The sequence below is a fragment of the Polypterus senegalus genome, chromosome 6 (assembly GCF_016835505.1).
Source record: "Polypterus senegalus isolate Bchr_013 chromosome 6, ASM1683550v1, whole genome shotgun sequence".
Lineage (NCBI taxonomy): Eukaryota > Metazoa > Chordata > Cladistia > Polypteriformes > Polypteridae > Polypterus > Polypterus senegalus.
The window spans coordinates 190,098,695-190,126,401 of record NC_053159.1 but is presented as its reverse complement, the minus strand read 5'-3'; the positions used below and the strand labels follow the sequence as shown (position 1 = coordinate 190,126,401).

Genomic DNA, 27,707 nt, shown 5'->3' with positions numbered 1-27,707 from the left:
ACACAATCTCACCTCTCTGGTCTAGAAACCAAAGCGGACCCTCTAATGTCCTCATTTCTAATCCTGTCCATCCTCATCACACCCAATGCAAATCTTAGCATCTTTAACTCTGCCACCTCCAGCTCTGCCTCCTGTGCCACCCTCTCGAGCCCATATAACATAGCTGGTCTCACTGCCGTCCTGTAGACCTTCCCTTTCACTCTTGCTGATACCCGTCTGTCACTCTTCTCCACCCACTCCACTCTGCCAGCACTCTCTTCTTCACCTCTCTTTCATAATCCCCGTTATTCTGTACTGTTGATCCCAAATATATCACCAACTCTATTGCCTGCATCCTCACCATTCCACTGACCTCCCTGTCACTTACACACGTTTTCTGTCTTGATGGTCCTACTGACCTTCATTCCTCTCCTCTCTAGAGCATATCTCCACCTCGCCAGGGTCTCGTCAACCTGCTCCCTACTATGGCTACAGATCACAATGTCATCAGTAAACATCACAGTCCACGAGGACTCCTCTCTAATCTCGCCTGTCAACCTGTCCATCACCATTGCAAGTAAGAAAAGGCTCAGCGCCGATCCCTGATCTAATTAATCCCACCTCTGTCACTCCTACCGCAGACCTCGCCACCATCACACTTTCCTTGTACATATCCTGCACTACTTTTACAAACTTGTCTGTCAATCCCGACTTCCTCATATTGTACCACAACACTTCTCCAGACACCCTGTCGCATGCTTTGTCTAAGTCCACAAAGACGCAATGCAACACCTCCTGTCCTGCTCTATACGTCTCTATCAACACCCTCAGAGCACCGATTGACTGGTCACTTATTACTTTGATATACTTTGATCGGCCAATTTGCCAATCACCTATTGAGTCTATTTTAGTGAAAATCATACAATCGGCAAATCTCTAGTATTTATATATTTTATACTGCATTACAGAAGGCGGCACAATGCTGTTACTTCAATAAATGGAGGTTCTTTAATAAAAAGCCACTGAATGGAATTTATATTTTTGGTGTAGTATCAAAAGGCATCAAGTATTGTAAAATATCATTGAAATTAATATCGAATACAAAAATTCTGGTATCAGGAGATCACTAGTGCTGACTTTATACTGAAAGCAGAAAATGATGTCTAATTAATTATCTCATTGTCAGCTGTAAGGTGCAACTCTGAAATCCAAGCAGCAAATGCGGACCAAATTATTATTGGATGTCGTTTTGAATTCTCTTCTCTCCCTTGTTAACATGAATTTAGCACCTTCTTCTTTCAAACTTAACTTTATACAAGTAGGTGCCTGATGTTAAAAGATTCTACACAATTTTAATACAGCTGGAAAAAAAAAAAACATCTTGGAGGACGTTTTGGGGCCTGAGAAAGCGGACATCTGTGCTGGATCAGGCCCACGGGCCATTAATTAATGATTTCAGGCATACGTTCGAGGTCAACGCTTCAAAAAGGAACTGTGCAGGAGATGTACAGCTTAGAGATGATTTATATGATCTTGAATAAAACATATCGAAAGGCAGAGAAACAGATGTCCACCTAGCGTTATTAATGTGAGTGCTTTACAGTTTACTTTCCAGGCCCTCTTCATTTTTCTTTGACTTTTAAACATTAATAGGCAGGCTTTTTTTTTTCCCCCAGCAGAATTCATACCTTAGATTTTTTAGAACAATGAAGTATCTTTTAGACATTTGTCCCTGGCCACTAAATATTAATTGATATAAACTGAGCCAATTTATTAAAGCAAACCACGATTCCTTTTACATCTGCATATGAAAGCTACCTCAGCGTCACAAGCCACGCTTGAAACGTGTTAATTACAAAAAAGTTCTGCCGTTGTGCTTACTAATGACATTGTGTACAAAGTGAGCTTCATTTCAAAATTGCCATGATTAATGAATTCTGTCAAACCTAAACTTTCTATTTCTGCAAGCTTATTTTCCAAATCCAGAGGGACCTGACCACAAGTAAAAGTCTGTAGGCACCTTATTAATAAAAATGATACATCTATGATCTCAGAAAAAGAGGTTTGGTGAGGTTTTGACACACACTGTTTTATAGAAAAACACACACACCTGACGAAAAGACAACAGTTTGAGGGGCTTGTTCCTTTACGGGTCGCTAGCTCCCTAGTTGGAATAAGTTCTTTTGTAATTGTGGCGTTTTAAGTAACCAAAAACTATATAGATACGATATTAAAAGGCGATACCTCTCCTATAGTGATACACAGGTAAAAATCACAACTTCGTGTTTTTTTTACTGATGATTTACGCGGCATTACAGACGGGATGCCAAAACCAGACATTACCAAGGTGGGATCTTGATCTATACAGTCCATCCATCCATCCATCGGCTTCAAAGTGTTTGGCTGCTGTCCAAGTCTTTTTATACTGGTTCCTCCACGTGCAGGCCCCCACGTCGGCAAATTGTCCATTTCCAAACAAGGAAAGAAGATTTTGTGTTGAGTTTTAACATAAGACAAAACAGAATACACCTGTCTTTAGGCTGACTATACATTCCTCTAGCTGTCTTTGTCTATCTTGTCCTATGCTTGGTCGGTGGCTTGGCACCCTGCAATGTCTCAGACCTCCTTCACCTCCTGGACTATCTGACCAAGAACTTCTGCCCATCTTGCAGTCATGGCTGCAGTTTAAGGGAGATCAGGCTTTTTCTGTGGCTGCTCCCGTAATATGGGATAGCCTACCCCACAGCCTTTAAACACTATTCATAATTTTAAAATCGCAACTAAAATCTTTTTTTAATGGCATACGGAGATGTTTAAATGTATAATATAACCTTTTAATGGTTTGGTAACATCTGTGTTATTTTATTCATTTTTAACTTAACATTTTTATTTACATTTTATGTACAGCACTTCGGTCAACATTTGTTGTGACTAAATGTGCTTTATAAAGTGATATGGGCAGTCCGTCATAAAGAAAGATAGAAAGAAAGAAAGATAGAAAGATAGAAAGAAAGGCACTAGATAGATACATAGATAAGCCACTATATATTAATAGCTAGATAGATATGAAAGGCAATATTAAATAGATAGATAGATAGAGTGAAAGGCGCTATATAACAGATAGATAGATAGATAGATATTACTGCTGTTCTTTGAGAAATCTTCCGAGATCCTCTGCGTCTTCTTCTAGGAGTCACTGCTGTGCCCTTGGGGTCATTTTAGAAATGACTTAGTCAACCTTTTCAAATTAGCAAGTTTCAACAACCTTTGCCCTCATCTCTTCTGAAATTTTCTTTGCTCAAGGCCTCGCGCCATTCAAGAAGCCATGTGGTGCCGTCTTCACTGTCAGGGTGAGGGTCAGCATATGGGGAGGATCAGATTCCTCAGGGCTGGCCCCGTTTAGTCAATGGAGTTGAACAATCATTTAACTCTGGCCTGCTGTTTGAGTGAGGAATACAGATGCAGGGCAACTTCCATTATTTAAATACTAGCCATTATCTACCTGTCTAAAATGGGATGAAATATAGACGGAGTGGTAGCTGTGAGGCTAGGGATCTGCACTGGCAAGCGGAAGGTTGCCGGTTTGAATCCCATAAATGCCAATAGGGACTCTGCTCTGTTGGGTCCTTGAGCAAGGCCCTTAACCTGCAATTGCTGAGCGCTTTGAGCAGTGAGAAAAGTGCTATATAAATTATTATTATAAGTAATCAACGTAGACCTCAGTGGTAACGTATGGAGTGCAGTGTGTCTGTCCAGTTACTACGTCACTTTGACATACCATTTGGTACAGGATTTGTAGAAGTTGTACTAATGGTTGTGATGCACCATCTGTTGGATAACAAAGAAATAGCAACTTGATGGACACACAGAGAATATTATTGCAGTCTTTTGAATAACATTAAGAAGTTAGTTTAACATTTGCTCCCTCTATTTAATGTTACATTTTGTCTAAGTGATTTGAAGCCATTTCCTATGACATGTCTACAAAAATAGAGGATATCAGGAAAGGGCATATCATATTTTTTACAGCATTGCTCATTTATACTTGCCAATTCTAGCTACTGTTAATAAAGTTATCAATTACAAAGATGAGCAAGAAAAGGGCTTAAATTAACAGCAGCAAAGAGTAAATTCCAACATGATATACTGTAAAGCAGTGGTTCCCTACCTTTTCTATGCCTCGCACCCTTAGAAAATGTTTAATTTCTGTAAGCACCCAATACAAAAGCTGTATCACGTTTAAAGATTAGGGAGTACAATTTTTCATTTTTGAACCACAAATTGAAACACATAAAGTACTGCAGATGAAGAAAAAAATAAGCGTTTAACTGAATGCATAAAATTGATCTATAAAATTGAGCAATTTACTTTTATAAATTTTAATAATCTTATAAATGTGCCCCTGTTAAGAACACTCGATTGACGATCTGGGCTTTGAGGTATACTGCAAAGAATGAAGTGCTGTGAGGAAATCACGCATGATCAATAAGTGAGGGGTTTGGGGCATTGGAGACCCCCATGAAGCATCTTTTGTGGGCGCGCTAGCTAGTAAGCAATGAAACACAGTCAACCAGCTTTGTCTCCCTGATAACCCCTGCACTGCAGTTCAAAAATAGATGTGCCGCACAGTTCAAGTTAAAACATTGCTGTCAGGACCTCAGGCAGGAGAGGTGGTCCGAGTGTAAGCAGCAGGGATTGCAACCAATTCAGCCCCCCCACCCCGTTGTCCCTCGGGCAAAAACGTCAAACCTGAAAATCAGTGATGTTTTACAACCAGGGCTCGCACAGAAATCAATACTAGACCTTTGCCTTCTCAAGGTCCAAATTCTATTCTTTTAAAAGAAGTTATTCACCTTTACAAACACTCAGCCTGCAGCAAGGAACATGCAAGGACTCACACTTGAGCAGCTCATTCACAGGTGACAACTGCACACGCAATGATTGATTCACTTCACGTTACGTTACAGAGCACGAGTGGCAGCAGCTGGCAGCATGTACTGATACAGCACAACGTCGCAGCCACCACACGAACAGGAGCAATAAACTAAAAAATGACGGCACACTGCAAGACACTGAATGCACCACAATAAAAAGTCAGGCAACCCACCTCACTCAATCTTAGCAAATCGCGATGCAGCCTTCCTCTTTGTCACATCTCCTGAAATGCTACCTCGCACCCCCAGGTTGGAAACCCCTAATCTGAAGCAACAACCGTATTTCGTAGGTGAATTAAGTTTTTATCCAAAGTAACATCGCAGCTGCTAAATTATCCCTTTGCCCTTAGAGAGGAGAGGCTTGAATGAATTGTTCCACTCAATATATTAGAAAGTGGATTCACACATAAAAATTGTGTGTACATGTTGAGAAAGCACAATCTTATATATAAAAGCCAACTACCACTGACTCACTCATCACGAAATCTCCCAAAACATGAGGACTTGGGACTTGATTGTTGAAATGTAGGTTACCCTATGGCCCATAGGTGATCACTAAGATTCAGTTTTAAAAATTTCGTGGTCCAAGCGCAAAAACTCCAACGACTGTCTGTCTGTCTGTTTGTATGTCTGTCCGCTTTTCACGAGAGAACTACATAACGGATTTAGATCGGGTTTTTTTTTTCTATAATTTGCTTGAACATTCCACTCATTTTGCGACTTTCTCATCGCGCTAAGTATCAGAGTTCGCTTGTGGTAACGATTTATTAGTGCGAAACCGAGAGAGACTCATCGGGCTATGGGGAGGGGGGCTGTGCCCTGCTCACTCTCGCAACTGCCTCGGGGGCACAAGTTAGTTAGTGAACGAGAGGACTACTTCGTGGATTTAGATCTTTGTTTTTCTAGAATTTGCTTGAACATTCTGATTGATTTTGCGACTTCTCTCATTGTGCTAAGAATCATAGTTTGCTTGCAGGAGCGATATATTTGCGCTTACCCGAGAGAGAGGCACTGCGGGCCAAGGGGAGGGGGAAGAGTGATGTCAGGAGTAGAGAGGTGGGCGGGGCCTCCTCACTGTCCTGTTTCACTAATACGCGGGGCAAAGCTGCGGGGGATGGCTAGACTTATATATAAATGTCTACGCGTGGAAGTGAGTGTCCGTCCGTAAGTGTGAGGCTACAGCGTGAAGCACAAAGAAAGCAACTCTGTCGCCAAAGTGAAACCGTTGCCGCTGATACAAAGCGAGGCGAGCACATTGGCAAAATGTAAACCTCCAAGGAGAGAAAAACTCACTTCCCCACTAATAGACAATGGAGGCGAGCACGTCGGCAAAACAAACCCGTCGAGGAGCCGCTAATACACAACCGATGCGATTGATACAGGATACAAGAAGTTTATTGTCATATACACAGTAAAGACACATGTTAAAACCATGTAATGAAATTCTTACTTTGCTCGCTCACCTTCAAAGACAAAAGTAGCAAAAAAAACAAATAGCAATTATAAGATTACAAAATAAGGTGCACAGTGCCTGATGATATACCGCAGCAGTCAGTACCATTTATGAGGCTATGAGTTGTGGTTTGGATTGACTTTAACTTTTAGCATTGTTGAGGAGTCCGATTGCTTGTGGGGGGAAAAAACTGTGTGTCAGTCTTGTGGTGCGTGATTTCACACTCCTGTAGCGCCTCCCTGAGGAAAGCAGCGTAAAAAGCGTGTGTGGAGGACGAGTATTGTCTTTAATTACGTTGTGTGCCCTCCTGATGACCCAACTAGTGTAGATGTCCTGTAGGGAGGAGACGGTTGCTCCAGAGATGTGCTGTGCAGTTTTAATTACACGCTGCAAGGAGCAGTTACCGTGCCATACAATAATAGAGCAGGTGATATTGTGCCCCTGTGGAAATTGATGAGAATTTTGGTTGGCATGCCTCAGAAAGAACAGTCTTTTGTGTGTTTGGTTAATGAGGTGTTGTGTATTGTAAGACCAAGTCAGGTCCTCGTTGATGTGGGTTCCACCTCAGCCTCACCGATGTAAATGGGAGTGTGCTGCAGCTTCCACTTCTTTTGGTCGATAATCATCTGCTTGGTTTTATCTGTACTCATGGAGAGGTTGTTTTCCTGACACCGGGCCACGAGTCCTGCCACCTCTGTCCCATATTCTGTCTCCACCCTATGACTGAAGTGTCATCAGCAATTTAATGATTTGATTGACTGATTGAAGTGCCAGAATCCATGGTTTCTAGGAGCCCGGGCCTTTTACCACACAAGCTTATACAGCTAGTTACAAATAAATGTTGGTACCTTCTAATAAAACTGCAGCTGTGTGACTTTCGTTTGAATAAAATTCATGCCTTCAAGTTTGTAGTGAAGGACTTGACCTAACACACCACTGTGAAGGTTCTGATATGCTTTGCTGCTCTTGCAGTTTCTCATTGTGGCTCCAGCGACTCCTGGGGAGATGACAAGTGGTGGCAGCATTGCTTCCATGAGGCTCAAAAGGCCAAAGTAAAATGAATTTAGCATAGGTTAGCATAACTGGCATCAGCGGAGTGCAGTAGACCCCTGGCTTGGCAGAGAGGTGCATATGCGATGTTTATATTTGCAGCTCTGCATTCAAATTTAACCTCCCTTTCAATAAACATTATGCAAATATGACATCAACTTACTCTAATTTTTGGACAGACCATCCTCACCTGAAAGAATTGATAAAACTGTCTGGAAGTGAAAAGAACCGATACAGCCGTACCGCCGGCCAAGGACGGGGAGAGGACTCATCTGCACTTATCAGGTTGGATGGACTGTACCATTTATTATTATTTAGAACAAGCAGCAGATTAGTCAGTTGGGTGTGCACAAAAAACACTGTAATTAAGAATATTTCTAGAGTAATAAATCTGTCCAAGCTTAAAGTGTGCAGCAATAAAAGATTTAACTGCAGCCCATGTAAAATGTTTTGTTGAAGCTCGTAGTGAGAGTAACGAAGAGTAATATCTAGTATGAAGGTTGTTAATGCTTTTTAATGTCTAAAAAAGTCTAAAATACTTAACCGTGCAGAGGAAGCTAGATACGCCAATCCTTGTCTCGGGCATAGTTACAGATCAAATGGATAAACGGACTTCTGAGAAAGACGAAATACAAGAACAGGAAGAAGTTCTAAGTCTCTGAAAGGAGGACAAGTTTTGTAAGCACGAGTATCCTTTTCCCTTCCAGGAAGACAACCTGGGGTAATACAGATGGTCAAGCTGAAAAGGACAATATGGCCAGGGATGGAATGAAGATCGATTTGTGCCCCGAGTCTGGACAACACACCAACAGTCAAACAGGCGTGTCCAAAGACGACTGGATTAATTGAAGATTGCAGAGGCACACTGTGTCTCTGCTGCTTGGTACATGGAGACGGCCATGTTGGGTTCTACCATTGTATCCAAGAGCCATGCTGGACCAGCAACCAATCAACATACTACTACTACTACTACTAATAATAATACACTTTACTTATACTAAAACAGAAAGCTACCTGTCAGCCTAGGCAAACAGGCTAAACTTGTTAACGGCTGACCCCTTACCCAGACCGGCCACTACACTAAGACTATTCCTTGGATAACCTGAGGCTTCTTGATCTTGTAATCCCCACACAACGAAATAACAAGCAAACAGTAGACAGGAATGTAAAATCAAATACGGCTATATCGTAAATGATAAAGACAAGCAAATATTCAATAATGTAAATATGTGCGCACAAAACACCAATATCCCAATCCTGAGTATGATTATATAAAAAAACGAATATACAAATATTTACAAAGAGCCCTCCCTTGGACCTAAACGCTAAATACAAACACGGAACACAAATGCAAAATAGTTAAACACGGCAGTGATGTGGTGATAAATGAGTTCAAAATAAAGTCCAGTGCTATTGATACTGGCTGTAGCGTTATTGTGCTCCTTCCCGAAAACAAAACGACCTCATCGTGAAAGTCCTGGCAATGGCTGGGATGAATCCGAACCCCGGGGTTCCTCGGCGTTGGCTGTCATGATGATGAAACGGATATTGAAAAAGCAAGCAGTGGAATTATGTAATGAACGGCAGTGACGAGTTAGTAATTGAACGGGTAAACTGTCTCCTTTCTCTTCTCGATTTCTCTCCTCTCTTTTGCGCTTCTTTTTAAATACGGAATGTCCCAGACATATCTGGCGAGTGTCAACTGGCAATTTCCGCCTCTGGGCAGTGGTCTCTTTCCATCATCCTTCCCCTTTTCACTTATGGGGAAAACATTTACTGATGCACATATATACAACAACAACATTTATTTCTATAGCACATTTTAATACAAATAATGTAGCTCAAAGTGCTTTACATGATGAAGAAAAGAAAAATAAAAGACAAAGTAAGAATTAAAATAAGACAACACTGATTAACATAGAATAAGAGTAAGGTCCAATGGCCAGGGAGGACAGAAAAAACAAAAAACTCCAGACGGCTGGAGAGAAAAAATAAAACCTGCAGGGGTTCCAGACCATGAGACCACCCAGCCCACTCTGGGCAATATACAGGATAGTACACAGGATGCTGAAAACAAAACACAACTCAACATAGAAATAAAACACTTATTATGTAGCCCCGCAACTAATTGCTTATTAATCAGGTTATATGATTTTACTTGTTCTGCTGACAGGATTATAAACATAAAAGAAAATGAAATGGGGACATACTGAACTGCAGAAGCAGCCAACCCTGACAGTGGCCAGGCTGGTAAGAGTAAACATACAAGGTTATCGATGGAATTTGGTGTATTCTGTTCAGGTCTACATGGTAAAGAGCCTGAAAGCGAAAACACAGTCACCTTAGGATGCTTGGCTTCCTCTGAGCTGGCACAGAATTACATTGAAGGCTACAAAGTTAGGGTTGTCCCTGCGTTTGCCACAGAAATTATTTATAAGGAATAAGGATATCAGGTAGCTTGTGATTTTGTTTCTCTGGTACCAGCATTAGGAAACAGAAATTTGTCACAATTGGGCTTCCTTCACTTTCAGTGTTGATCATCTGGAAACTCCAATTCACTGATTGGCAAGGAAAAAACCTTCTGAGTAGACACACTGAGCAATGAAACAAACACGTCAGACTTGAAGTCCAGTTACCTACCACAATTTGTGAGGCCACGAAGGTAAAGGAAAACACACTTTGTGTTGGCAACTACTGGGGACTACGGGCCACATCTCACAAATGGTAGAAAACAAAGAACCCATCACATCATATAACAGCAAGCAATGCAGCACATCCTACAGCAGACATACCAGTGTGACGCGCCCTGTCTCCATGATGGCTGGCTTCAGATGAGCTTTCACTTTCAGTCCGACTTCTTGAGGTCCCCTTCCTGGAAGCAAATTCCTACAAAAGAAATGGAAAAAGGAGGAAATATTTAGTACGCTCCAGCAGTGTTGTCCTTTTAACTACCAGCATCATGCTGTGGGATACTTTGACAGCTGGTGACAGTGACAAATATCCCTCAAGAGGACATCAGCACAACACAGACATGAAAAAAACAAAACTCAATGATCAGATTGTTATTTATAGAGACAGGGATTGAAGTGAAACAAGAAAGTCTGTTAAATCTTCCATAAAAACATGCAAAATGGGGAAAGGATTTCTGCCCCTAACCGCAACTGAAATGTGATAACATAAATTCATTACAATAAATAAATATCAATGCTGTGGATGTAATCTTGGGATAAGTCTCAGAATCCATGAGCAGCCAGTCACACGAATAAGCAGGAAAATTTAAACTTCCATGAACAGCAGGCTCTGTGGCTAAGGATCTGCACTGGGATCTGGAGGGCTGCTGTTTTAAATCCCTTTACTGCCAAAGGGGATTCTACTCCATTGGGCTTTTAACCAGGCCCCTTAACCTAGAAATTGCTGCAGGGGGCTCTGCACAATGGCTGACCCTTCGCTCTGATCTGCAAAGGTCATAAATACTTCTAGGAATGAGAGATTTCAGTTTTTGGATTTAAATAAATTTGGAAACCATTCAGGAAACGTGTTATCACTTTGTCATTATGGGCCATTTAGTTGAGACTGATGGTCAAAAATGTATCTATTGTATAAAAAAAAATCTTGGGTGGAGGAATGACCTTCTCGGAAAGACACTTTGATGTGTCGCGAGAACAACCAATTTAAAACACGACAACAACTAATTTAAAACAAGATCGCGGACATCTAACCTCTCAGTTGTTGGAATGCTTTTGGCAGACACACTTCATGTGCGCTCAGCTCTTAAAAATGTTACACATTCTAGATGGCACTTCCACGACTACGTGAAGAAGAAAGAGCAGCGCGTCGAAAAGAGGCCCAAGGAGAGAAAAGGTGGCAAAAAAGAACAATAATAATCTATGTGAAAATTCTGAAAATAAGGAAAGTAATAATCAGCCCAGACCAAGTGGCATTGAAAACCTCGTAGGTCCAATCGGAGTCAGAAATAAAAGACTTCATAAAGACGTTCAGAAACGCTGGCGCGATACACATGCAGAGCAAGTTAAAGAATATGAAAGTAGTAAAATTCGAATGTATGAAAAAAAAGAAAGTAAAGATCGCATTAACACAAACAAACAGAAATTATTACTCAGTAAAATAACAGAACAGCAAAAAGAGATCAAATATATGGACATAGGTGATATGTCAGAAGTACAGTATGCAGATATTGTAAGGCTTTAAAGTTTAAGCCGGAGACTTGTAGATCGTCTAATTCGTGTTGCCATCAGGGAAAAGCAGAGCTGCCTCTCAATGGAGAGGCGTATTCACGAGAATTAAAAGATTTGTTGCTTGGTAAAAGTGAAATCCACAAACACTACAGGCAAAATATCCGAGTCTACAATAACCTTTTCGCGTTCGCATCATTCAATGCTCAAAACGTAGCTTTATACAATTCAGGACCATACGCTATGAGAATCTGTGGTCCCGCAACAATTAAAGATACAAGTTTAATTTCAAACAAACCACAATTCGGTCAGGTGTATATTTATGATCCAACATAGAATCGAAAGAGTAGGTAACAAATCTCATAAAAATAACAATCTCTTTAAATTATATATCCGGTTAACCAAACCCGGGGGTGGGTGAGCAAAGCGAGCGGGGGCAGAGCCCCCTAGTACATTTAAAATGAAATCTCCAACACAACAAAGTGTTGGGCTCTTCTGCAAGGCCCTTAACCTGAACATTGCTCCAGGTGCACTCCGACTGCAAACCAAGAGATTATGATATGCTGACGCCCACCTGAGAGAGTAACCAAGGAGCACACTACCTTTTATTTTTCTGTTTTGTCCCTACATGACCACACGGTAATAACCAAACTTCCGAAGCGACGTTTGCATCGTTTTGTGTTTTTTTGGATCTCACACCTTCATATACCTTTATTGTAAAAGCATCCCTTATCTACGTTCGATCAGAAGAAAATATGAAGCTGGTTTTAAATGAAAAGTCGTTGAAGCAGCAAAGAAATTGGTAACCGTGCTGCTGCAACAAAATTCGATGTGTTTGAGAAACTGGGGCGAGACTGAAGGAAGCAAGTAGATGTATAAAAAAAAAAAAAGTGTAACTGTTGCATTTTTGATTGGGCGTATAAGTCGGGGTCTGATTTTAAGATCGATGTTTCGGGTTTCAAGACCCGACTTATACGTGACTATATATGGTATTTAAAAACAGAACATGCAAAAGCAGCCACATTGTTAGGATATGGAGGGCTTTGGTTTGCTTTCAGAGCTCCTTGGTACTCGTACTGGCGTTTTTACTATTTGTTGTACTACATAGAGTCCCATGTGACCTTACTGTCTCCTTTTATTATGTAGATTTTACTAAAATGCCTCAAATCCCATACACTTAATACTTTGTGGTCAGGTCCTGCACTTTAGCAAATCCTCCTGCCATCCTTTATTTATAAGCTCAGGCAATTAGAGTGAAAGAACAGGTAGGTGAACATTTATCCATCCACCCACTGTCCAACCCGCTATATCCTAACACAGGGTCACAGGGGTCTGCTGGAGCCAATCCCAGCCAGGACAGGGTGCCAGGCAGGAACAAATTCCCAGGAAGGGTGCCAGCCCACCACAGGGAGAACATTTAATTAACGATAGATCGCTGATAATAAGCAAAATAAAAGGAGCGCAACAAAAATATCATTACAGCCTAAACAGCAGGGCATCTTGCAACCATAGGTGGCTCTTGGCTTAACTTAATAATACATTTTATTTATACAAGGTGCCGTTCTGAGAACTCAAGGACACCGAACAAACAACAAATAAATAAATAAAAAGACACATTATAAACAATTTAAAACATCAGAAAAAAACCGAAGATATAAAATTAAAACCAAACAAAGCCACTGTAATCGTAAAGAAAAAGCTATTTTAAACAGATGTGTTTTAAGTTTGCATTTAAAGGTTGAAAATGATTCGATATTTCTGAGCTCAGTAGGTAATGAATTCCAGAGCATTTAGCGGTTCTGCTCCCCATGGAGGTTAGACGGGCGAGAGGGACGGTCAGGTGGATGGAGGAAGAGGATCTTAGGTTACGGGAAGGAATGGCAACATGAAGAAGGTTGGACAGATATGGAGGGGCAAGGTTATGAATGGCCTTAAATGTTAACAGCTGAATTTTAAAATCAATTCAAAACTTAATCGAGAGCCAGTGAAGCTGCTGCAAGGCTGGAGTAACATGGTGAATAGATGAGGTTCAAGTAATGAATACTGGACTAGCTGAAGCTTATGAAGAGACTTATTAGAGAGACCTAAGAGGAGCGAACTGCAGTAGTCCAGACGAGAAGTAACAAGACTGTGACAAAGAATGGCAGTGGTATGGGGAGTGAGGGAGGGGCAGATGCGATTTAATATTACAGGAAGACACCCGGACTCTTCACCTGATGTGATGGGGAAACAACGGAGTTATCAATCACAAGAGAAAGATTATCGGCTTTGAATGATGATGATTTTGAGCCAATGAGGAGAACCTCAGTTTTGTCACTGATTAAATTAAGAAAATTCGAAGAAAACCAGGATTTAATTTCAGCAAGACAGTCAATAAGTGAAGAGGTGAGTTTACTAGCAAGGTAGAGCTGGGCGTCATCAACATAACGGTGAAAATTAATGTTATGTTTACAAAAGATACTGCCAAGGGGAAGAAGGTAAATAATAAAAAGAAGAGGCCCCAGGACAGAGCCCACCTGAAGTAACAGCGGTGGGTTGGGACGTGAAAGTTTTAAGCTGAATAAAGTGAATGTAGCCTGAGAGGTAGGATCTGAACCAATCAAGTGGAGTGTGGGTAATTCCAATAAAAGATAGTCTATTAAGGAGAGTGGTATGACAAATAGTGTCAAAGGCCACACTCAGATCTTCAGTCTAGCTTCGTCTTTGTTACCACATGAATAGAGTATTGAAACAGACCACATGCCCGTCTCAGTATGAGATATAGCAGTCTTCATCAGGGAGAAATGGGAAGACAGAGAGGGGGTCTTCTTCTCCACATTGCACAATGGAGAGAGTGAGAAAGAGAAAGGCACAGTGACCCACTTCTACCATTCCAATCACAAATTATGGACCAAAGGGGTACAAAATGGCCTCCATCTCAAGACCTATCATAATCATACTTCAGACCAATTGATGCACAAACTACCTTTTAACGCCTGTCCTCCATAATAAGGCACTTCCTGGGTAGATGGGCTTATAGAATGTCCTGTACAGAATCATCAATACCACACTGGTCCGAGGCCCAACAGCCTGCAATACACGACACTTCCAAAGCAGCACTTAACAAAAGGTAACAGCATTCCTAAAGTTTGGGGGAAAGGAAATTACTATGGCTAACTTTAAGAAAGCTGCTTCTTTCTTTAAGTCAGTCAGTCATCGTCCAACCTGCTATATTCTAACCGAGGTCGCCGTGTTAATTCTTAAACGACAACTTACAAACAATTATCAAAACTAGGCTGACCCGCCTTTTAAGGCGACCGACTTTTAAGTTGACCACTTCTTAAGGCAATTCAATATTTAGATCAATTTCATATTTTATACAAACTCATTAATTTGGTTATATTGCATTTGAGCGGTATTACTTTAATACTCGTAGTTTCTGTTATTTTTGTGATGAAATTTAAACTTTATTTATATATTGAGGTCGCCCTTTTGAACCCCCCTGATATTTACTACGCGGTGAGGCATTTGTACTCCATCAAAATTAATTATTTCCGGAGACATAATTTTGTCTATTTTTCCAGTGCATTGCGCACAAAAGCAAGGGAACGATGGGAGCACCAGAACTCTGCTCACATCATGTCGCTTCGTACCGCAAGCTGCAAGTAGTAAGTCTGTGATAAGCGGAATACCGCTACGCTTTCCGCTCACGGGACGGAAGGACAATCCCGACTGCTTTTATATAATAAGAAAGAAGAAGATGATATCGCACAGTCTGGAGTAGAAAATCATCTGTTACCTGGAAAAACGAAACTACAAATCCAATCGTGCACTGCAAAATGGACAGGGCGTGTGTGAAACACCACGCCTGTGTAGCACTCACGGGACGGAAGGACAATCCCGACCGCTTTTATATAGAAGGATACTAGCCATCCCCAGCGGCTTCGCCCGCATATTAGTGAAACAGGACAGTGAGGAGGAGGGCGCCGCCCAGCTCCCTACTCCTGACGTCACTCATACCCCTCCCCTCGGACCGCTGCGTGTCTGTCAGATTAGTGTGAATATTTTACTCCGGCAAGCAAACTATGAGACTTAGCATGATGAGAGAAGTCGCAAAATCAACCGGAATGTTCAAGCAAATTATTGAAAAAAGAAAAAAAAAACGATTTAAATCCGTGAAGTAGTTCTCTCGTTCGCTAACTAAGCAGAGGTAAGGTTACGCCCCAAGGCGTACGCAGGAGTGAAAAGGGTCCCGCCCCCCCTCTCCTCAGCCCAATGAGTCTCTCTCGGATTCACGCAAATAAATCGGTACCGCAAGCCAACTATGATACATAGCACAATGACAGAAGTCACAAAATCAACTGGAATGTTCAAGCAAATTCTACAAAAAAACACGATCTACATCCGTTAAGTAGTTCTCTCATGAAAAGCAGACACGTTAGATTTTATATATAGAGATAATATGACGACAAGCCACAATGTTATAACAACAGACTACAGAACACGCCATACCACTTACAGTCAGACAGATTTCATCATTTTCTACTGTCCATTATAAGGATCTAATGCCCATACTGCACTTTGAGTGATGTGCTTCAACACAGTCATTAGTGCCATATGCAACGCACAAGAACACATCACGCAATTTTCACCACCTTCCCGATCACCCGTCTCATGTCTCCCCTTCCTCACGGGGCTCTCGCTTCTGGTATCAAACGCCCAAACTGCCTCAGGTGTGGTGCAAATCACACCGGGGACAGTGACAGGTGGGGAGTTTGACTGGGGTGGTACATTTGTCACGCCGTAACGCAGATGTCTTAAGGTGATCTCAGGAAGGAGAGAAACCTTCTGTGGACCAGAAGGGCACAGACTCTCTTCACCTGCTTGTATTTTTCTGCACACTCTACGGGTTTATTGATTTGAGTTGATCCCATTCTAAAGAACAACTGAAATCCTTTCCGTTTAACTCTTGAAACCTATGAGAAAAAACAAAACAGACCTGCAGATTAAAAATTCAGCATAAGTAGCGTAATTACATCATGGTATATAATGTATGTGGTCCAACAGAGCGAAGGGCAGTATTTCAGCCAGCCAGGTTACGACAACAGAGAGGTGTAGTGGGTTTTTCGAGAATATGATTCCACGACAGCACACTGCAAGATTTGGAGAGTACCTGAGCGTAACAGGTATGTGTAGGCCATTACTGAAGCCAGCAGGGTTATAACGACAGGTACGCAGCCTTTCGGGTATATACACCGCTGCTATGTGGTTGGGCCAAAAAAACTGGCCTGCCGGGTTCAAAGGGTTAAAAAGTAAAAATGATGCGACAATCTGTACTTGATGTGCATGATACAATCATTTACTACATCCTATGTAGAATAAGCCACAATGCATTGTGTATATTCGATGTATCCCTCAGCCCTATCAGTGCATGCTCCCAACCTCTCCTATCCTCTCCTCCTCAGCCCTAGCACAACAATACATTTTTCCCTTGACGAAACTTAAAACTATTGATTTTTTTTCAGTTCACTCATGTGCAGATACCGCACTATCAATTCATATGCTTTCTGCAGAATCCTAATGTATGAATTCTATAAACGTTAAACGACTGAGCAACTAAAAATAACACAGAAACTGAGCAAATTCCTCGTTTTGCTCTTAATACAGCCTCTCTTTTTCTTGCCATGGATACCACAAGACGTTGCAAGCATTCCTTAGAGATTGTGCTCCATGTTGACATGACCGCATCAAGCCATTTCTGCAGATTTGTCAGCTGCACATGCATACTGCAAATCTCCCGTTCCGTCAAATTCCAGAGGTGATCTACAGAATTCAGACCCACTCTGAACTTATTGTCATGTTCATGAAACCAATGTGAGATGACTTTTACCAAGTAATATGGCACATTATCTTGGTGGAAGTAGCAATAGAAGATGGGCATGAAGGGATATACTTGCTGAGTAACAATACAGGCCATGACATTGGAGTGATGATTGACTAGAATTAAAGGGCCCAAAGTGTGTCATCACATCATTAATCAGTGACGTTTAGTTACATCAACGATGTGTTCAGCCAATTGGCGATGGACGATATCATCGAGTATCGGCTCAGCCCTGTCTGAATATTTACTTATTTTTTAATACGAGTATCCCTACTTTTTGTCTATTTTGATTAGCCATTGTAACACTCATTAGGCAGTTGTCTGCTTATCTGTTCATTTTTAAGCCTGATTAATCCAGTTTAAGCTTATTAGACAGTTTGATCAGATTTAATTTATTTTAGAAGCAAGGTCTAGTGAGCTAGAGGTTGACTTGCAAAACGATGATAAAAATGCAGGAATCATTTTGCTCTACCAACAGCTTTTAATCCTCAGTTCTCTTATCGACTTTTCATATACAACAGCAAGAAGCAAAAATGTCTGCCACGTAGATATCTTAAGCCTCAATCGAAAACATCTTTTACCACTCACAAAAGCAGTCATTTTTTTATGTTTCCTTCTGGATTTCCATGTCCGCAGACGAGATTACAAGTAAAATGTCTACCAGAGACACCACATCCTTTCTCAAAAACAAGAGACACTGCGATCCACGCTAACGTCGGGCACTGCCAAGGGAAAGAGGACATAAACAGAAACAGACATGAGCATTCTTGGGCACAGTATATGAAGTTTAAACATTAATGTCATGTGGTTGCAAACCCACTCTCTCGGTTTCTATGGGTGTGCAAATAAATCAAATTAACAAAATCGGCCAGAAGTCCTAAAACGACTTCACAAACAACACATCTATGTAAAATGATTACACCTGTGAAGCTTAAGGCAAATAAAACGTCAAAAGAAGAATTGGCTGTGGTTTGGATAAAAAAAAAAAACAATGAACCACTGATGGTGAGTGGTGGATGTTTTAAATTCACAACAATTCCAGTCTATTTTAAAAATGAACTATTAAAGCTGAAATGAATGGCAACTCTCCCATCCTTAAAAGCTGCAGCCAAATGCTCATCTGACTTCTCTCAAGTCAGAAAACCGCCGCTCACAGAGACCGTTAAGCTGACTATAGCATTTCAAAGCAAACTAACAACCAAGAAACGTTTGACGCATACCTAATGCCAGCACAAAATTAAAAACCACAAACACACCTTAGAAGTCAGTCACCCTGAGGCCATCAAAACAGTAAAGTGTCTTTCATTCTGAAGATAACGTCTTATTGGCACATGGGAGACAACTTATGGATTGAGTAAGTGTGATTACCCGCCAAACCAGGGGATGGCGCTGTGCTCTGATCCAGGGGTCGGCAACCTTTCAGCCGTGTTGTGTCGTGCTGAACCTGTTACAATGTTATTCCACGTGCGGACATAATTCTACCAATTTTGTTATACATAGTATTAAAATTGGTCTGGTTATAATGGGCTCCAAAACAGGACTCCATAAGCAATACAAAGTCAAGCCAGCAGTAGCTAAGGATTCTCCAAAGAGACACACATGAAGGAGTCCAATCTTCATCTCAGGTCACTAGGTAGCGTCCATGGCTCTCAACCAAATAGCAAGAACACGTACTAAGTAATTGCAACACAAACACTGACTTAATCAGTTTTAACGTGAAAGGATGCCGACGAAAGAAGACAAGAAGCAGGCCGCTAGGGTGAAGAAAAGAAGAGCTGCTCAGGAAACAGCCAGCGCATCAGCCTCTGAGCAAACGAATGCTAAACGTACAGAGAAAGAGGATGACAACTAGGAATGCTCAAGTCAAGTGTATTCACTGCACGCTCTTGTGCAGTCCGCCGTTCCTGGTTATACAATAAAAACTTACATTTAATTTATTTGAGTCTGTAACAGCCGTTGTAAATTTATGGTACTTGTAAAAGTTATCATTTTTCTCTTTATTATTCACTTTTATTCTCTCAATCACATTCACATTCTGAAATCTAGGAATGCTCAAGTCAAGTGGATTCACGTGCAGTGCGCCGTTACTGGTGTGTATATGTATATACAGTAATCCCTCGCTATATCGCGCTTCGACTTTCGCGGCTTCACTCTATCGCGGATTTTATATGTAAGCATATCTAAATATATAACGTGGATTTTTCGCTTGGACATTGGATCTTTTTACTTCCTGTACATGCTTCCTCAGTTGGTTTGTGCAGTTGATTTCATACAAGGGACACTATTGGCGGATGGCTGAGAAGCTACCCAATCAGAGCACGCAGTTAAGTTCCTGTGTGGTGATTGTCTCCACACATACCGCTTAGAATTAAGGCCAAAAAGTTCTATCTTGGTCTCATCAGACCAGAGAATCTTATTTCTCACCATCTCCGAGTCCTTCAGGTGTCTTTTAGCAAACTCCAAGATAGAACTTTTTGGCCTTAATTCTAAGCGGTATGTGTGGAGACAACCAGGCACTGCTCATCACTTGTCCAATACAGTCCCCACAGTGAAGCATGGCGGTGGCAGCATCATGCTGTGGGGGTGTTTTTCAGCTGCAGGGACAGGATGACTGGTTGCAATCGAGGGAAAGATGAATGTGGCCGGCCAAGTACAGGGATATCCTGGACAAAAACCTTCTCCAGAGTGCTAAGGACTTCAGACTGGGCAGAAGGTTTACCTTCCAACAAGACAATGACCCTAAGCACACAGCTAAAATAACGAAGGAGTGGCTTCACAACAACTCTGTGTCTGTTCTTGAATGGCCCAGCCAGAGCCCTGACTTAAACCCAATTGAGCATCTCTGGAGAGACCTAAAAATGGCTGTCCACCAACGTTTACCATCCAACCTGACAGAACTGGAGAGGATCTGCAAGGAGGAATGGCAGAGGATCCCCAAATCCAGGTGTGAAAGACTTGTTGCATCTTTCCCAAGAAGACTCCTGGCTGTATGAGCTCAAAAGGGGGCTTCTACTAAATACTGAGCAAAGGGTCTGAATACTTAGGACCAGGTGATATTTCAGTTTGTCTTTTTTAATAAATCTGCAACAATTTCAAAAATTCTTTTTTTTGTCTGTCAATATGGAGTGCTGTGTGTACATTAATGAGGAAAAAAATAATTTAAATGATTTTAGCAAATGGCTGCAATATAACAAAGAGTGAAAAATTGAAGGGGGTCTGAATACTTTCCGCACCCACTGTATACACACACACACAAGCTAAAACACCCAGAATTGCCCGGCAGAAAAATAAAGTTTTATTCTTTATTTTAATTGTTTGAGAAAAATAGAATTAAAATAAAGCACAACTTGACAGTAATATTACTTTTGTGGTGTAGTAACAAATTTTTACATGCAGAATTTTTGACGACAAAATATAATAATATTAGGTTGATTTAATTCTGTTACCACTACAACATTGCTGCGGTGGATGTCGTGGCGAAAAATTGTCAGCAAGAGGCTTTTTACCTGAATATGAAGGCTATTAGGACTCAGGATAGGCAGAGTTTAAAGCCTTATTGCAATAAAACAACAAGGACTCAACCCAATTTGGCCAAATGAGATTGAGCCCCGAACAGTTCAGAATTCAAAACTTATATTGCAATTTCTTATCATTCTGACGTCACTCAATCAGCTCAGTTGCCGTTTTTCTCCGACTCCCTTCTGCACCTGTCTGGCCAATCCTCGAGTTCTCATGGGAACCATCATTATCTCCTGACTTTCCCTGCAGCTGGTCTCCAGTATTTGTACTGTCTATTGTCCATCTCAGTTTCTGTTTTTGCTTATTTTTACTGACCAAGGCCAGTAGAGACGTTCTCTATCTTCCATTTATGGGCTTACTCTTTCTTTAAGCTGGTTTATTTGATGCCCAAAGCTAAGCTTTGAGTAAAAAGAAATACAGTATGGCATATGCCTTTATTCAATCATTTGCTTGACTTGCCTTAATTTCTGCGCTGAAGTTAATTTCTAATATATTCTTCTATATTTATTGATGCTAGTGCCTGAATATACTAATTTTACTTTCACGCATTACATCATCCTGACCTCGTTTGTAGCAACACCCTTCACTGTTTTATCTGCCGATTCACCATTCTAGCTGGCCTCTTGCATGCCTACCAAGGCCATTTTTCACTGATAACGTTTCTTAGCGTCCTAACTTGCTGAACACAGGTGCACACACCCCTCCTTCTACTGCAGTTTCTGTGCGTCATTCTTTTCCTGTCTTGTCTTTCCTTTCACCCACTAGCAATTGTGTGTCAAGCTTAAAAAATAATGCAATATGACTGATTTTTATTTAACTATTTGCTTGACATTCTATTTTATGTTACATCTAATGTTTCAGAAGCTTTTAATTACTTTTATGGCTATTTATGCTAATATGCTATTATATACATTTTTCTCTTCAATATGGACTGGTGCCCTGCCTGGGGTTTGTCTCCTACCTTTGCACCCTGTGTTGGCTGGGATTGCCTCCAGCAGACCCCCCGTGACCCTGTAGTGGGTTGGATAATGGATGGATGGACTACAACATTGTTGCAATCAGAATAATGCAAGATGAAAATATAGTTCACAAAAACAAATATTAAACGGCAAACAAATAATACTACAGATTTTTCATGATAAAACTGTCGGTTGCTTTTACGGAGCACACCAGAGACGTTCCGAGCGTCAACTGGGATTATAACATACATACATACCAGACCGCAAGACTGTGACAGTCTGCTTTATATATGATACACACATAAAAAAAATATCCATCCATTTATGTATTTGTTTAATTAAAAAGTTTCTGTAAAAAGACAAACTTCCTCCTGGGAACAAACACTACCTACCTATGACGATACCATTAAACTAACTGAATGCATTGCTAGTGTGTATGTCCCGAGTTTGATGTTAATCTGCACCCAGCCCTAGCAGGGGAAAAAACCTGGGGGAGGGCCGGTGGCAGAATTGGCACTCCGGCCACCATAAAAATCCTCCCACTGCTCCATTCCATCTAAATTAGTGTGGCGCTGCGGTGTCACCCGTCGCATGGCTGCACTCAGGTCCTAATCTGGGATCCTGAGTTGGTTTGTCATGTAGTGGGTGCAGCGATGCGCTGTATCAGCGTGTGCTGCTGACCTTGTGGGTGTACTGGACAGAGTTAGTTGGGGGCATTTGTGTTTAGTTGCACCCTTGCCCAGCCATGACTGCCGTACATGTCAAATGTCACTACATTTTCTAAACCGTTTAATCCAGACCAGGGTGACACTGAAGGTAAAATCCAGGCTGTTCATGAGCTCTGATGGCACGACGAGCTGCTGGCTTCCCGTGCGCTCAGTTATAAGAATTCAGGAGACCGAGGTTGAGATGTTCTGGTCAAAAAATTCTATTATTTGAAACACCTCGTGGATTGCAGATCACAACTGAAACGCGTCTGGGCTCAGGAATACGCTGGCCTAGACCGTGGTTTGTCCATTCCTGGTATAACTTGATACCATACCATACCATATTTATTTGTTGAGCGCTTAAAAACACAGCATTACAACTGACCGAAGCGCTGTACAGTTACAACAAGCAGGACTTAAAGCAAAATATTTAAAACAAACATTAAGAGAGAATTAAAACAGAGATACTAAAAACAGGTCAGGGGACCAAATAAAATAGAGAAAATAGCAAAAGGTAAGTGGAAAATGAAACAGGTTAAGAATTAAAAGCCAATGTGAAGAAGTGCGTTTTTAGGCGAGATTTGAATGTGGCGACTGAAGCGGCTTGCCTAACCACTAAGGGCAGGGAGTTCCAGAACCTGGGTGCACAGATGGAGAAAGCCCTTTCACCACGAGGTTTAAAACATGCCTTGGGAACGGTTAGGAGCAGCTGATCTGCGGATCTAAGAACACGAGGGGGATTGTGACAATGGAGCAAGACACTCAAATAGTCGGGGGCTAGACCGTTTAATGCCTTATAGGTGAGGAGGAGAATCTTAAAATCGATTCTGAATCTAACCGGCAGCCAGTGTAGGGTTTTGAAAATCGGTGAAATGTGTTGGATTCTGCTACTTCCAGTTAGAAGCCTTGCAGCCGCATGCAGTCTAGAAAGCGTGGCTTTACTGATACCAAAAAGGCAGGAATTAGAGTAGTCAAGCCGGGACGTAGTGAATGCATGGATTACTGATTCCAGGAGGTGGTTAGACAGAATAGGCTCGATTTTACTGTGCTGTTGACTTGAGCATCCATTTTCAGGACCGTATCCATTTTGATTCCAAGATTGGAGACAGACGAAGTTACTGGAATGGGAAGAGAAACGAGGCCAAGGGGTGGGGTCCGTTTGCAGTCGGGACTAAAAACAATGACCTCGGTTTTTGAATCGTTCAGGTGAAGGAAGTTTACAGCCAGCCAGTCCTTAATGTCAGATAGGCAGTCGAGGAGAGGTTTGGTGGAGTCAGTTGGCTTGAGGGAGAAATACATTCGGCAGTCGTCAGCATATAGGTGATATGAAATTGCATGTTTTCTAAAAATTGCACCTAAAGGCAGGATGTAGATTGAAAAAAGTAGTGGCCCTAAAATGGAACCCTGGGGGACACCACATGGGAGTGGGACTGATTCAGATGAAAAATCGTCTAGCATGACTCTGAGAGTCCTGTTGCAGAAATATGACCTGAACCAGTCGAGGGCTAAGCCAGATACACCAGCCCAGGATTCGAGTCGGGAGATCACGATGTCGTGGTCGATTGTGTCGAAAGCAGCAGATAAGTCGAGAAGAACCATAACCACGTGGAGTCCCGAGTCCAATGCCAAAAGGACGTCATTTAGGACACGTAAATTGATGATTCAGGTTGTAAGGTAAGCCCAAGTCTTACAACAACAACATTTATTTCTATAGCACATTGTCATACAAAAAGTAGCTCAAAGTGCTTTACATGATGAAGAATAGAAAAATAAAAGACACGGTAACAAAATAAAATAAGTCAACATTAACGAACACAGAATAAGAGTAAGGTCCAATGGTGGAAAGAAAAAACAAACAAAAAAACAAAATCCAGATGGCTGGAAAAAAAAAAAAAAATCCGTAGGGATTCCAGACCATTAGACTGCCCCTCTAGCCTAGCAAGTATCACATTCGGGATAACATCATGTTCACATTTTGCTGTTTCTTCGCGGGTGCCGGTCCTGGGTATGATGTTAAACTGAATCCAGCCGGGCATGTAGGTCCTCCAACCTGCAGGGAAAAACCTGGGCACTTGGCACTCCAGCCACTAGTGCTGGGCGATATGGAAAAATCATATATCACGATATGGATTATTTTATATCACAATAACGATATATATCACGATATACCACCCACAATAAAGTACGTTTCCAGTTATTCTCTGAAAAGTTTGACAAAAATATCATTGCATACTTTTTTTTGCAACTTTATTTTGAAGTGACATTTAACTGAACTGTCACAAAACCACAAGATGGAGTTTCTTTGCGAAAAAGTTCATTTTTATTCTTGATTATCACTTATATAAGAGATGAATAGAGTATGCACTGCATAGCGACAAGACATTATCATTCATTTGTCATAGCCTATTTAATGCAATATTTTCTTTAGTAATTGATAAAATTAGGTTAGAAACGATAGAAACGATAGAAGAGAAATAGGACGATAGACACTTTTCTATCGTCCCCACGATATATATCGTCATATCGCCCAGCACCACCAGCCACCATAACAAACCTCGCACTGGTTTCATTCCATCTGTTCCAGTGTGGTGGTGAGGTGTCACCCGTTGCATGGCTGCACTCGAGTCCTAATCTGGGATCCCGAGTTGGTTTGTCACATGGTGGGGGCAGCAATGCGCTAAGCTCTCCTCTAGTGTGTATATTGCCCATTACTGCCTGAAACGCTTGATTTTTAATTCATAATTCACACAGGACTGCTCAGCCCCATTTTCAGCAGCCATGCCTTTAGTGCCCTAGTGGCCACCTCCCTGAGCTCATCATTAATTAGTCCCTGTGTTAATTCTAATTGGTTACAGGAGACACCGCTTTCTGGCTGTATTAGCATCGCTGACACCTGTTATTCCGTCACTTGTGTTACAAGGTACTGGCATTCCTAAAGTTCACTTCTGGGTTCAAAAATGGCCAAAATGAAAGAGCTTTCTCAATAAACATGTCAGTCTATCGTCCCATTGCAGAATGAGGAGGACTGCCGAGAAACTGAAGGTTTCATACAAAGGTGTCCATTACTGTCTTGAAACAAGAGGGCGAACTGGGTCTGACCAGCATGAAGGAAGAAGAAGGAGAAGAACTTGCATAAGAGGAGAAAGACAAGGGAGTGTGCAGCGTGAGAAACAAACGCCTTGCAGGGTCTTCTTTAAACACACGCCAAATAACCAGCGTCTTCTGTAGCAGAGAAGATGCTTGGATTCTGGGCCCTCACAAGGCGCACGACGCTCCCTCTTCAATTTGACATACCCGCGGGATTAACGCCGAGTTGTATCCCGTTTGGGGACATTGGAAATCTGGTCAGCCTAACCGAGCGCTGGGTCGGAATTAAAGAGCAGACCACCAGAGTCTGTCCGGAATTCCACCACAATTAACTCTCACGTGTTATCTGATCCTCTGACTGTCAAGCAAACTAAATAAACAGCAAAAGCCATTAATAAAGCAAACGTCCACGCGGCTGGCGAGAAAAGCGAATACACCAAACACCCGGCAACTCACATCGCCCCTACATGTCAGCCAAGCCGTTCACTGTTTGATACGAGTTCTTTTTAAATGCTCCTCCACCGTACACATTTCTCGAGTAGCCGCTGGTCCCGAGCATCTTCTTAAACGTGTCACGTCCAAATGCACACATAAATACACACAATCACAACACGAACAGGCCCAGCGATCGCTCTGTCTGTCGCTTAGACCTGAAAGGGTTTGATTTTCAAGTTCATGTTATTCATCATCTTGTCAGCACGAAACACTGCTTATGAATATTCGTTTAACTCAAATGAACGAATCTACAAACGATACCTTTTCCACGCTGTCGTGCTGCATTCTTTTTTCAACTTCGGTCGGATTCGAGCTCACCGCCATGTTTCCTTGAGTGACGTCAGCTTAGTGATCTACGGAACGCGAGAAACGCCAAACAGAGCGCGTGCTGACGATGGTGGCCTTGAGAGCGAGACGGCCAAATAACGCGTTCAGAATGAGCAAACGGTGCAAACAGCAACAGGTTGGTTGGCGAATGTGAAGGAAAAAAAAACTAAATGTCGACATGTTGACTTTAATCTCAACTCGTATGACGAGAATAAAGTCGACATGTTGACTTTATTCTCGTAGTTTGATATTAAAGTAAAACATTGTAAACTAAACTTCATCTTAAAATTAATATATAATTTAGTAGATCTTCCCAAACCCTGTCATAAATTATGTAGCGCATGAAATGCTTTGTGTTAAGCGTTCCCACTACGTGCTTCTTATACTTATTTCGTCTGCACTAAGAGAAGGCGCAAGTTGCGATCATCATGTGTGTGCTCGTATTCACCATGCAATGAGCTGGTGTCCCGTTCAGGATTTGTTCGTGGATGGCATATTTAAAAATGTATAACCATGATTTTTTAAAGTTCTGAACACTCCGTGGTCTAAGTTTATATCTAGTTTTAATTTCACAAAGACGTTTATCAATCAATCAACATTTATTTATATAGCACATATTCATACAAAAAATGTAGCTCAAAGTGCTTGTCAAAATGAATAGAGAAATAGAAGACACAATAAAAAATAAACAGAAGTCAACATTAATTAACATAGAATAAGTAAGGTCTGATGGCCAGGGTGGACAGACAAAACAAAAAAAACTCCAAAGGCTGGAGAAAAAAATAAAATCTGTAGGGGTTCCAGACCACGAGACCGCCCAGTCCCCTCTGGGCATTCTACCTAACATAAATCATCATATTTTCATGGAAGGACCTGATGATGATGGTCACGTAGACTTCTGGCTTTCAGTCCATCAATGTTGGTGCATCCTGATGCTTTGAGTAGGTGGAGGTGGCACAGGCCGCCACCACAAAGAAACCGGAAAAAGAAACAGAAGAGAGAGTTGGGGTCAGTACGGATTTTAGAGCCACCATGAATAGTTATTATGATGAATTGAACATACAGAGTATCAGGATTAAGTTAAATTGAAGTTATAAAAAGGCCATGTTAAAGTAATGTGTTTTCAGCAGTGTTTTAAACTGCT

General features: G+C 41.5%; 1 protein-coding gene across 2 annotated transcripts in view; it reads right to left on the bottom strand.

The window, feature by feature from the left end:
• The window catches only part of cwc22 (CWC22 spliceosome associated protein homolog), a 232,121-nt gene extending 205,485 nt beyond the window's left edge, over positions 1 to 26,636 (bottom strand). Inside the window, exons 1-2 of one of the 2 annotated variants that reach the window (XM_039757757.1) lie at positions 26,498 to 26,636; positions 10,209 to 10,302 (exon numbers count right to left, since the gene is read on the bottom strand). In XM_039757757.1, the coding sequence (XP_039613691.1) occupies positions 10,209 to 10,302; positions 26,498 to 26,560 (157 nt within the window). In that variant the 5' untranslated portion in view covers positions 26,561 to 26,636. The remainder of the gene's footprint in view (positions 1 to 10,208; positions 10,303 to 26,497) is intronic. The other variant, XM_039757756.1, reaches the window with a different exon arrangement.
• Positions 26,637 to 27,707: the final 1,071 nt, after the last annotated feature.